A 13025-nucleotide genomic window follows, 5' to 3' on the forward strand; every position below is an offset into this window, starting at 1 on the left:
CATCGAAAAGATATACATCTCACACTAACCAAAGTCTCTCAGAAAAACACAAAAATTGTCCCAAGTTCAATTACAATTGAGTATGGTAAATGATCCTTACCACTTATAAAAATCCTTCTATCGCACAAAATATTTGGCACATGCTTTCTTAAACAAGTTGTACTGACTAGGTTAAAAAACCGTTAGAATATTAAAAGATGAATAAAGTTAGAATAATATAAAGAAATAATAAAATAGTTAACATTGTATCAATGCCCAATGAATAAGCCAAAAACACTAAAAATACATTTAGTAAGTGCAAGGTGTGAAATAAAAACTGAATTAAGTTAATAAAACTCAATAATGATCACTATAAATAGGTGATTTGTTTAACCGGATAAAAGTAAAAGCCTAATTAAGTTAATAAAGTCAATTAATGAGCACCATAAATATGTGATAGGTTTTTTACATTAATTAAGCAAGTTGATTATGATTTTATCATCGGAAGGTACACCTACCAAATCGAAAGTGAGCTCAAATCCATCAGGCAAGAGTAAGACCAAAACCAACCAAGAGAGAATCCATGTCTAGTAGGTATGGTAACTGAAAGTGAGTCCAAGTCCATATGACCAAAAGATAGTTCAAGTTAACTTATCCAATAACCAGAAGTCCAAGTTGTTAACGAGAGACCGGAAAATCGGGAGGAGGAAAAAAAGAAAACTTAGATAAGAACACAAGTAATTTTCGAATCAATAAAATTGCAAATTATTATTTTGTAATATTATAACTCTTATTTTCTGTATTATAAATACAATTATTAATCTGATAAAAAAGTCAAAAATAAAATCTCAATGCGGAAACAATAGGGTAGAGCATGGTGTGGGTGTTATACTGCGACACTGTGGAGAACAACGGTCTCAATGGTAAGTCCAGGTCCAAAACCAAACAAAACACCCCATTCAAGTCCTTCACCTGTCGTTTTAAGTCCATTTTCAACTGATTTCCTCCTCATCTCATCCAAGATGAATAGCACACATGCACTTGACATGTTCCCATAATCACTCAGCACATCTCTAGTGGCCTTCATCTTTTCAGGTTTCAGACCCAACTTTTGCTCAACTTGGTCCAGAATTGCAGGTCCACCAGGGTGTGCAATCCAGAAGATGGAGTTGTAATCAGATATGTTCAATGGGTTGAAGGCCTCAAAAAGTGCCTTTCCAATGTTCTTTGAGACAATCCCAGGAACATCCTTAAGGAGGTGAAACGTGAGTCCAACTTCACGAAGGTGACCATCAATAGCACCATCACTGTCTGGAGCAATGGTCTGTGCAGTCCAAACCAACTCAAACAAAGGCTTCTCAATCTGTGGAATTGGGTCAGAACCAACAATCACTGCAGCTGCTCCATCTCCAAACAATGCCTGTCCCACAAGACTGTCTAGGTGGGTGTCACTTGGCCCACGGAAAGTCACTGCAGTGATCTCAGAACACACCACAAGCACACGGGCACCCTTGTTGTTCTCAGCCAAATCCTTGGCCATTCGAAGAACCGTGCCTCCTGCAAAGCATCCTTGTTGGTACATCATGTACCTCTTCACATAGGGCCGAAGTCCCAAGAGTTTGGTGAGCTGGTAATCAGCACCAGGCATGTCCACACCACTGGTGGTGCAAAATATCAAGTGTGTAATCTTTGACTTTGGCTGTCCCCACTCCTTTATGGCCTTGACTGCAGCCTCTTTCCCTAGCTTTGGTACCTCTACCACCACTATGTCTTGCCTCGCATCCAAAGAAGGTGCCATGTAAGCACACATGTTAGGATTCTCCTTCAGTATCTCCTCGTTCAGGTGCATATATCTCTTCTTTATCATCGACTTATCACCTGAAACATTGTAAACCAATATGAATGTTAATCACCTTCATTCAACATCATAAACTTGTTAGATTTCTGATTTTGGTAGATATGAGAAGATGAGAGGACTTACACATGCGCTGGAACTTCTCTTTGAGGTCGGTCATGTGCTCACTGTTTGTGATTCTGAAGTAGTAATCGGGATATGTGCTCTGATCAACACAGTTAGATGGGGTTGCAGTTCCAATGGCAAGGATGGTTGCTGGGCCTTCTGCCCTTTGAGCCTGGCGGATCTCGGATACACTCACCATCTTAGTTTTCTTGAATAGAAGTAATGAAGTGGTGATGTTGACAATGGTTTAGAACACGGAATGAAGCACTGCGATTTGGTTGACAGATGAAAGAAGTGACCAAGTTCACAGCACTTGAGTGGTAGAGAGGGTTCTTGGTTTGGTTGCTGAAGTTTGTGTGTTTGAAGATGTTGGAGGAGTTAGCGTTTTATATGCACGGAAGAGTGGATAGGAAGTAGGGTGGGTGAGTATCACGTGCAAAAAGGAAAGCCATCTTAGTTGAAATCATTTTTATCGGTTTGGTGGCATGTTATAGAAGACCATCTCAGCCACCATATAACTCATTGGTCATTGGTGATATTTTATGCATCTCTACCCTATTAAATTAGTCTATCACAGCTATTTGGTTGGATCTTTTTGTGTGTTTGTGATGTTTGAGTCAACCTTGGTAGCGCAGCAAGAAAAGTATAGCTCTTGTGGTGGTATGTAGCATCTTAAATTACATCAACGGCCACAAACAAATGAAACTAAAATCTATGTGTAGATTTGTGCCATGTCATGGGGTATGACTATCCAGTTTTTTGATGGCACACCACTTCCTCTTCCTATATTTGACTCTATGTTTTCTACTTGGTTACACTGGAGGTCATGGTCAAGCATCAATGAGCATTATAAACCCATAAAAAAGTGTGGCAACTGAATATTGTAACTTATATTTCAAATAAAGAAGTTGATTCTTTAACAGTCAAGGTTGAGGAGCTACCTACCCATTTTCTACCATTAAAGCATTTGTAATTTGCTTGATGATCTTCTCTTTATAATATAAGTTTTAGATATCATTCTTGTATATTGTTGATCTTACTGGATAATAAGAGTATCGCCTAAACATCTCAAGTGAAAAAAAATTGTAGATATTTTTTTCTCCTTATCTCATGGATAGTGGGGACAAATGTTGTAGTGATGAGAGTATTATTGAACAAATTTAAAATAAAATTTTACATATATTGTCATTGAAAAATGTTATATAATTACCATCACAAATTCATTATAAAATATTCATCGTGAAAAGTTAATTAATTGTGCGTACGTTTCATTAGAACTAGGTGTTACACTATATTTTTATGATTATTAAAAAAATAAATTCATGAAAGTATTTTTAAGGGATATTACAACTCTAAGAAATTACCAAAGGATATCTATCAAAATATCTAATCCCAATTCATATACTCACATCCAAATCCACCTGATGCAAATAAACATTTGCCCAAAAATTAAACAGTTTCAAGAAAGACTACCATAAACAAAATATAAAATCTGCCAAAGCTGAATAAAAAAAGGTGTATCCCCAAAGTAAAAATAAATGAGAACATCTGATACATTTATTGGGAATTTCTCTGAAATCACATTATTGATTTGAGCAACTACTACAATAATTAGGTCTAATATTATGCAGTAGGACATTGTATTTTATGCAATAGACACATAATTTCTTCGCTCGTTCCTTAGAATATATGTATATATATATATAAGATATTTTTTTATTAAAGTATGTTCCTATACTGGTGTGAATTTTGATCTGAAATTTATGAACACCCTTATTATATATATCCACTCAGGTTCAAAACCTAGGATGATTCGAATGACTCATACTTTTCCTAACTGTCGTCCCTTTTTATTTTATACACCCCAGCTTTTAATTTCTTGTAAATGTATATATATAATAAATATTTTAAACAAAATTATTTGTTAAAAATAAAACTATATCTAGTACTAAATTTTTTATGAGAATTTAGTTATTTTGAAAATTCTAAAATTATTATTAATTAGTACAAATTTTTTTCAGAACCCCTCTCTTATATATTCCCACTCCCAGAAATTTACTATTTCACTGTATTCTTCATATATCTACACCATATTTCGTAAAACTTGGGCCCATTCATCTTGCCCATAATTTTTCCTATCTGCATCTTATTATACATGCAGTCAGTTGACTATTTCTTCCTGCACCTCCATATCTTCTTCTGCCACCTCCATACGCAACATAAAAATACATTTTTGTCCTTCTTGTGTCACCCCCATGTTTCCAGATTATGTAAGTCGAAAACTCATTTGAAAAAAGAATTCCGGATTACATAATCCAGAAGTTAAATAAGACTTCGGGATTATGTGATCCGGAGAATAATCATGCATATGAAAAATGGCTTCCAGATTATGTAATCCAGTAGCTAATTACAAATTTGAAAAATGACTTCCGAATTACGTAATTTGGAATATTATAAAAGGGCATTTTTGGAAATTTGAAAACTTGTGGAGGTGAGAGAAGAAGGTATGGAGGTGCAGGAAGAAACAGTCCAGTCAGTTTAAAATCTGGGTTGATTAAACTGGCCCTTCAAATTTTCTATCTGCCACCACTATTTCTTTTATACACCAACCAGCTTTTAATTTCTTTATATATATATTATAAATATTTCAAACAATATAATTTGTTAAAAAAAAACTATATCAAGTTCTAAATTTTAATGAGAATTTATATATTTTAACAAATCTAAATTATTACTAATCAGTACACCATCTTTTTAAACCTTGGACCCATGAGTTTTCTTAACTGCAGCACCCTTATTATATATGCACTCAGTTTTATAACCAGGGCTTATTCATTTGGGCCATCAATTCTCCTATCTGCCACGCCTATTATTTTCTACACCACCAGCTTTTAATATGTTTTTTAAAAATATATATAATAAATATTTAAAACAAAATAATTTGTTAAAATAAAAAATAAATTAAGTACTAAATTTTTATACAAAAATAAATTATTTTAACAAATATAAAATTATTACTAATTAGTTCAAATACTTATAGGCCCCCTCTCCTTTATTTTCCCACACGAAAGAACTTTACTATTTGGACCATATACTTCATATATCTGAATCATGTTTGTTAACATTGGGCCTGTTCAATTGGGCCACATGTTTGCATATTTTCCCCACCGTTATTATATATGCATTAAGTTGGGAAACCTGGGCTAATTCAACTGGCCCATTCTTTTCCTATCTACCACGCCTGTTTTGTAAACCCACCAGCTTTTAATTTCTTTGAAATATATATATATATATATATATATATATATATATATTATAAAAAATTGTTACGGAAAACACTATTTCCAATACTAAATTTTTAATGTAAATTTAATTATTTTGAAAAATCTAAAATTATTACTAATTTGTAGAAATACTTTTCAGACCCCGTCTCGTTTGATGTCCACTTTCAATACTTTACTATCTGCACCGTATACTTTATGTATCTACACCATGATTTCTAAGGCTTCGGCCATTCAACTAGCCCGTGATTTTTCCGATCTGCAACACCCTTATTGTGGATGCACTCAGTTTTAAAACCTGGGCTGATTCCACTGCCCATCTCTTTTCCTATCTGCCTCCTCTGCTTATTTTGTACACCCACCAGCTTTTAATATTTTAAATGTTTATATATATACAAGAAATATTTTAAAAAAAATTAAAAAAAAAACTATATCTATCCAGTACTAAATTTTTAATTAGAATTTAATTATTTTGAAAATCTTAAATTATTACTAAACAGTACAAATACTTTTCAAACCCTCTCTCTTTGATATTCCCACCCAAACACTTTTTTATTTGCACCATAAACTTCATATATCTGAATCATGTTTGGTTATATTTGGGCCTATTTAACTAGCTCATTCGTTTTCCTCTTTGCCGCACTGTTTTGATATATCCACTTTGTTTTGAAACTCGGGCTGATTCAACTGGCCCATCACTTTTCTTATCTCCCACCCCTGTTTATTTTATAAACCCATTAGCTTTTAATTTCTTATATATATATATATTAAACAAAATAATATGTTACAAAAAAAACTATATCCAGTACTAAATTGTTAATGAGAATTTATTTATTTTGAAAATCTAAAATTGTTACTAATCAGTACAAATACTTTTCAGACCCTCTCTTTCATATGTCCACCTCCAATACTTTGCTATCTGCATCGTATATTTCATATATCTACACCGGGTTTTGTCAAGCTGCGGCCCATTCAACTAGCCCATGTTGTTTCTATCTGCACCACCCTTATTATCTCAGATTTAAGACCTGAGTTGATTGCACTCGCCCATCTCTTTTCTTATCTGCCTCCGCTGTTTATTTTGTACCCACCAGCTATAATTTCTTTTAAAAATATTTATATAGAATAAATATTTTTTTGTAATAATTTGTTAAAAAATAACTATATCCAGTAGTAAATTTTTAATGAGAATTTAATTATCTTGAAAAATCTAAAATTATTACTAGTACAAATACTTTTCACACCCTCTCTCTTTGATATTCCCATTTCCGGCCCATTACTATTTGCACCATATACTTCATATATCTGCCCATGTTTTGTTATGCTTGGGCCCATTCACCTGGCCGACGATATTTCGTATTTGCACCACCCTCAGTATGTATGCACTTAGTTTTAAAACTTGGGTCAATTGGGCCATCTTTTCCTATATTCCACACCTATTTATTTTATACACTCACCAGCTTTTAATTTCTTACATATATGTATAATAAATATTTTAAATAAAATAATTTGTTTAAAAAAACTATATCCAGTAATAAGTTTTTAATGAAAATTTAATTATTTGGAAAAATCTAAATTATTACTACATCTTACCTCGCATCCAAAAAAGTATCATCAAGCACAAATGTTAGGATTCTGCTTCAGTATCTCATCGTTCAGTTGCATATATCTCTTCTTTATTATCGATTTGTCACCTGAAACATTGTAAACCAATATGAATGTTAATCACATTCGTTCAACAACATAAACTTCTTAAATTTTGGATTTTGATAGAATGAAAATTTAAGAGGTTTCTTTTGTTTAATGAAGATGATTAAGATTGATATTGGTTTACAATGTTTCAGGTTACAATTTCAATGATAAAGAAGAGATATATGCACCGGAACGAGGAGAAAATGAAGCCACCACAAGCAAACACTACCAATAGAAAATGAAGAAAAAAATATCACACTCTCCATCATATTTAGAAGGATATTTTTGGAATTAAAAAAATATGGAGGTGTAAAAAGTACTGGGAGAATATGTGATAAAAAAAATATGATTTTTTTATCAAATAAAATAATCAAGCAATAAAAAAAACTAATACAAAAGGAAATCTTTGTCAGAAGAAAATGATTTTTTTTTTCTCAAACATGAAAAACCCAGCCATTTATGGTCTCAACCTTCTATTGGAAGTCTGCATTGTCTTACTTAAGAAAACGTAATACGACGCACAAATGTTTAAGGATTCTTCTGACTATGTCTTATGTATTAACTTTTTTAATTATGCATTAATCCATGCTGCAATGCACTGCACATTGCAATATTTTTTTTAAGTTTTAACCCAGATTTCATATATTAGTCCACGACTGTGAATTAATGTATTGGTAGATAAATAATTATTTTTTAAAATTACATGCTCTTAAAAAATTGATTTTCATTTTACTGTAGACACATTTAAACGTGTCAAAGAATGGAAAGTAAAACAAAAAAAATACATACAAAAGGTAACTCTAAAGAGTTTTTTCACATTGTTTTTCTTATTATTCATGTTGGTATCTTGATTCCCTCATTTGTATATACTTTATTAAAAATAATTGATATTCTATAAATTGATCAGGTTTACGATTTATCTTTTATGAGATGTGTTCATTTTTGTTGTTATAATGAGTGTTAGGTATTCAAAATATATTAAAATTGTAGTGTTCCCGATATAGTTTATATTTATTTATTTATTTTTCTATAAAAGAATAAACCAACAATCTTCTCAAAAATGAATAAATATACTCAAAACATATCGAGAAACAAAATATTGTATACATACAAGTAAAAATAAGTTTATACCATATCAATACTACAAAATAACAAATAAATTTACGAGTTTTGAAATAAATAAATTAGTCGAAACCATGGTTTGAGAAGGAAATAAATAAATAAAATATAAATTTTAATTTTAAAATAAAGATAGCAATATTTCCAATTTTAAAAGAAAGATAGCAATAATTTTAATTTTATGTAAACTTTTTGAAATATTGTACTTGATTTATCACTTAATATTATAAATGAAGACATTAAAAATATAAGAACATGCTATTCTATAAGATTTTATAAGGTAATAAATTTAAAAATAAAATGTTGTCACTAATCTACAATGTTTAAAGTAAGTAAAATGTTTTATGTGTAAGGAGTAAAATCATATACAATATTGTGTGATCTTGCAACAATATACTAAGTGCATCTGCTTGCCTTTAAGTTGAAAACAGCTAACAGTTCGGGATGACTTCCCTACTTTGTAACCGAGTCGTTACTTGTTATTAATGACTATTATAATGAAACAGTCTAATCAATAAGCCTTAAATGATGAACGACTATTTATGAAAAAATGTATAACAGTTATATGACCAAGTCAAGGGACTCATAACAGTTCATTCAAAAGATAACACTTGATTAATCTATAAACATCTAGTCTCCAAAAAAATACAATCTATCTTATATGATAGTAACATTGATACTAACATACTTTTAAATACTTACTATATTTGTGCTCCTACTTACTCAACTCGATCCTCTTCGAATTACACTTCCAAACTCATTTCAATAAGAACTGAGCAATGGACATTGATGTTGCATTAGAGAATAATTATTGTAAAATATTTAAATAGTTGTTTCTAACCTATTTAATAAAAATAATTGACTACTCACGTGTATATATATGAAATAAAATACATTTGTCTCTCTCTCCTTTAACTAAGTGGTTGACATTTATATTTCTATTTCTTAATGGATGAATCATTTGAAAGTTAAGAAAGTTATTACACATGTCATGTTTTGTCCTTATTTACACATAATCAAAACATATACTTAAATTATTTAAAAGTTGATCAATTATATAATATTATATACATATAATGTTTATTATAATGTTTCTAAGATATAAAAGATCGGTACTTAAAATGTTTATTATTAAAATTAATTAATTATATATATATATATATATATATATTATATAAATTTTAATAATATAATTTTTTTTACAAGAAACAATAAATAAATAAGAATTATTTAAGGATGGACCCAACCCTAATAAAAAAATAAGAAAAAAAAGAATATAAAATCCCACTCCTTAACTTGCCTCAAACAACCAACAAAAACTATCAATAATTTCTTATCCAAAACCAACAAAAAAAAAACTTGCCTTTAACAACCATCAAAATATAACCTCACGTCATAAAATACATACCAACACTAAAATACTAACAATTAACTTTTATTATTATTGTTGTTGCTAAAAAGGAAATACTAAATCACTAAAATATTCAAGTATTCCCTTGAAGAGACAGTCACCCCATGGTGTAAGTCAGGAAGAAGTCACCTCTCACAAGTATAATTGTTCTCATTTATTTAGATAAAATCCAAATAAGATGTTTAGGACATACTATTATAGTTAATAAGATTATAAAAAAAACGTATACAATAATGATATCTAAAACTTATTGTATAAATAGAAGAGCATCAACCAAACTAAAAACACTTTATTAGTAGAAAATGGGTAGGTAGCTGGACCTTGACCGTTCAATAATCATATTCTCTTTTTGAAATTTATGTTAAAATATTCAATGCCCACATTTTTTGTGTTTGTAGAACTCAATCATGCTTCATCATCACCCACAATCTCACTAAATACAAATTATACAATAAAATAAATAAAGACACAAACACTGAATATTAAGAGGCTACCCGATGACATGGCGCAATTGTACCCATTGATTTTAGTTTCATGTCATTCTAGCCGTTGATGTAATTTAAGAGGCCACCTACCACCACAAGTGGTTTACTTTTCTAGCTGCCCTACCAAGGTTGACTGAAAGGTCAGAGAGAGACACACAAAAAGTTCAAAGCAAGTGGCACAGATAGAATAATCTCATAAGGTAGAGATGCATAAAATATCACCAATTATTGGTTGCTACTTTTGGAAATGAATGAACCAATTAGTTATATGGTGGCAGAGAGATGGTCTTCTAAACTATGCCACCAAACCCTCGTAATGGAAAATGCTATTGGTGATGCACGTGATACCCACCTACCCACTTCCTACATATAAAACGCTAACTCCTCCAACATCTTCCAACACACAACTTCAGCAACCAAACCAACAACCCTCTCTACCACTCAAGTGCTGTGAATTTGGTCACTTCTTTCATCTGTCAACCAAATCGCAGTGCTTCATTCCGTGTTCTAAACCATTGTCAACATCACCACTTCATTGGTTCTATTCAAGAAAACTAAGATGGTGAGTGTATCTGAGATCCGACAGGCTCAAAGGGCAGAAGGTCCAGCAACCATCCTTGCCATTGGAACTGCAACCCCATCTAACTGTGTTGATCAGAGCACATATCCCGATTACTACTTCAGAATCACAAACAGTGAGCACATGACCGACCTCAAAGAGAAGTTTCAGCGCATGTGTAAGTCCTCTCATCTTCTCATATCTACCAAAATCCTAAATTTAACAAGTTTATGATGTTGAATGAAGGTGATTAACATTGATATTGGTTTACAATGTTTCAGGTGACAAGTCGATGATAAAGAAGAGATATATGCATTTGAACGAGGAGATACTGAAGGAGAATCCTAACATGTGTGCTTACATGGCACCTTCTTTGGATGCGAGGCAAGACATAGTGGTGGTAGAGGTACCAAAGTTAGGGAAAGAGGCTGCAGTGAAGGCCATAAAGGAGTGGGGACAGCCAAAGTCAAAGATTACACACTTGATATTTTGCACCACCAGTGGTGTCGACATGCCTGGTGCTGATTACCAGCTCACCAAACTCTTGGGACTTCGGCCCTATGTGAAGAGGTACATGATGTACCAACAAGGATGCTTTGCAGGAGGCACGGTTCTTCGATTGGCCAAGGATTTGGCTGAGAACAACAAAGGTGCCCGTGTGCTTGTGGTGTGTTCTGAGATCACTGCAGTGACTTTCCGTGGGCCAAGTGACACCCACCTAGACAGTCTTGTGGGACAGGCATTGTTTGGAGATGGAGCAGCTGCAGTGATTGTTGGTTCTGACCCAATTCCACAGATTGAGAAGCCTTTGTTTGAGTTGGTTTGGACTGCACAGACCATTGCTCCAGACAGTGATGGTGCTATTGATGGTCACCTTCGTGAAGTTGGACTCACGTTTCACCTCCTTAAGGATGTTCCTGGGATTGTCTCAAAGAACATTGGAAAGGCACTTTTTGAGGCCTTCAACCCATTGAACATATCTGATTACAACTCCATCTTCTGGATTGCACACCCTGGTGGACCTGCAATTCTGGACCAAGTTGAGCAAAAGTTGGGTCTGAAACCTGAAAAGATGAAGGCCACTAGAGATGTGCTGAGTGATTATGGGAACATGTCAAGTGCATGTGTGCTATTCATCTTGGATGAGATGAGGAGGAAATCAGCTGAAAAGGGACTTAAAACAACAGGTGAAGGACTTGAATGGGGTGTTTTGTTTGGTTTTGGACCTGGACTTACCATCGAGACCGTCGTTCTCCACAGTGTCGCAATATAACACCCACACCATTCCCTACCCTATTGTTTCTGCATTGAGATTTTATTTTTGATTTTTTTATGTATTTGTTGAAAATTTTATTTATAATATAATAATTATAAGAATTAAAAATGTATAATTTTGATTTTATTGATTCCAAAATTAATTGTGCAAAAAATAGAAAGCATTTTCCAAATACTTTGCCTTTTTATTACTTTACATTTTTTTTTTGCATGAATCTTTTACCTGTCTAATATGAAATAATAAATTATCATTGACATGAAATAAATACTACAATAAATTGTCGAGATTTTTTTATTTTGGAAATGACGTAAATTTAGGGAAATGCTTGATAGTGGTAGTTTTCTAGCAAAATTGAAAAGAATAATAAAAAATTGATATCAAATATATATAATTTGAAAGCGATTCTATATATTTAAAAATAATACAAATTAGAATGAAAAAGTGTGATGGTGGTAGTTTTTTAACAAAATTGAAAAGCATAATAAAAAGTTGTTATAAACTGTATTTTTCTATTCATTTAATTTACAAAAGTTAAAATTGGAATGAAAGTGAAAAACTGGATCGTGAATACAACAAAACAAAGATGAGAAAACTTGTCTGGAATATGTGTTAATATATAAAATTATAATAGAATTTCAATTATAAGTTTGTAATTGCATCACATGGTTATGGAAACATGTTCATAGAAAACCGTGTTAGAAATTTATTAATAAGATTTACACTGAGTTTCTAAATTTGTAGATAATGTTGTTAAGAAGTGAGTTTTAAGCCTAACTCAACTTCGTAAAACTGGCTTATAAGGTGAGGTTTGCACCCACTTATAAAGAATGAAATATCTTAATTTATAGTTGATGTGAGATCTCCAACACACCCCTCACATGTGTGAAGATATATGTTATAGGTGGTCCGATAACGGTCCGATAGCGGGTGACACAATAGGCCCAACAAACACTCACTATGATAGGTTTTTAAATGGCTCTGATACCATGTTAAGAAGTGGACTTTAAGCCTAACACAACCTCATGAAACAAGTTCATAAGGTGAGCTTTGCACCCAATTATAAAGAATAGAAAAAACTTTCAAAATTGAGTGTAAGTTGCACCCAATTGAGTGTAGAGACATGCTTAGTGAGAAAATTGTATAAAAAAATTAGCCCATTAAGATAGGATTGATCCTCAAAGGTGTGGGAGACACGTTGCTTAGAAATTTCAATAAATGTTCACCCATAACATTTTGATTGAGTTCACATGAGTAAGACGCAAT

At 32.2% G+C, this 13025-nt stretch overlaps 2 protein-coding genes across 2 annotated transcripts; one reads left to right on the forward strand and one right to left on the reverse strand.

Moving 5' to 3' along the window:
• Positions 1-720: 720 nt before the first annotated feature.
• On the reverse strand, positions 721-2315 carry LOC137810313 (chalcone synthase 17-like). Its single transcript, XM_068611508.1, has 2 exons — positions 1961-2315; positions 721-1857 (listed from the first exon to the last, which is right to left on the reverse strand). The coding sequence occupies exons 1-2, from the start codon at positions 2136-2138 to the stop codon at positions 866-868; spliced, it is 1170 nt and encodes a 389-aa protein (XP_068467609.1). The 5' UTR covers positions 2139-2315; the 3' UTR covers positions 721-865.
• Positions 2316-10176: 7861 nt separating this feature from the next.
• On the forward strand, positions 10177-11936 carry LOC137810314 (chalcone synthase 17). The gene is made up of 2 exons (XM_068611509.1): positions 10177-10664; positions 10768-11936. Exons 1-2 carry the CDS (start codon positions 10487-10489, stop codon positions 11757-11759), a joined length of 1170 nt encoding a protein of 389 aa, XP_068467610.1. The 5' UTR covers positions 10177-10486; the 3' UTR covers positions 11760-11936.
• The last annotated feature ends 1089 nt before the right edge of the window (positions 11937-13025 follow it).

This window comes from Phaseolus vulgaris, chromosome 2 (assembly GCF_000499845.2).
Source record: "Phaseolus vulgaris cultivar G19833 chromosome 2, P. vulgaris v2.0, whole genome shotgun sequence".
Classification (NCBI taxonomy): domain Eukaryota; kingdom Viridiplantae; phylum Streptophyta; class Magnoliopsida; order Fabales; family Fabaceae; genus Phaseolus; species Phaseolus vulgaris.

Bases quoted from the DNA above. Each gene is read 5' to 3' on its own strand.
- LOC137810313 (XM_068611508.1), bottom strand. From the start codon at position 2,138: ATGGTGAGTGTATCCGAGATCCGCCAGGCTCAAAGGGCAGAAGGCCCA. The intron at 1,858-1,960 runs GTAAGTCCTCTC...ACAATGTTTCAG, and splicing joins AGAGAAGTTCCAGCGCATGT to GTGATAAGTCGATGATAAAG.
- LOC137810314 (XM_068611509.1), top strand. From the start codon at position 10,487: ATGGTGAGTGTATCTGAGATCCGACAGGCTCAAAGGGCAGAAGGTCCA. The intron at 10,665-10,767 runs GTAAGTCCTCTC...ACAATGTTTCAG, and splicing joins AGAGAAGTTTCAGCGCATGT to GTGACAAGTCGATGATAAAG.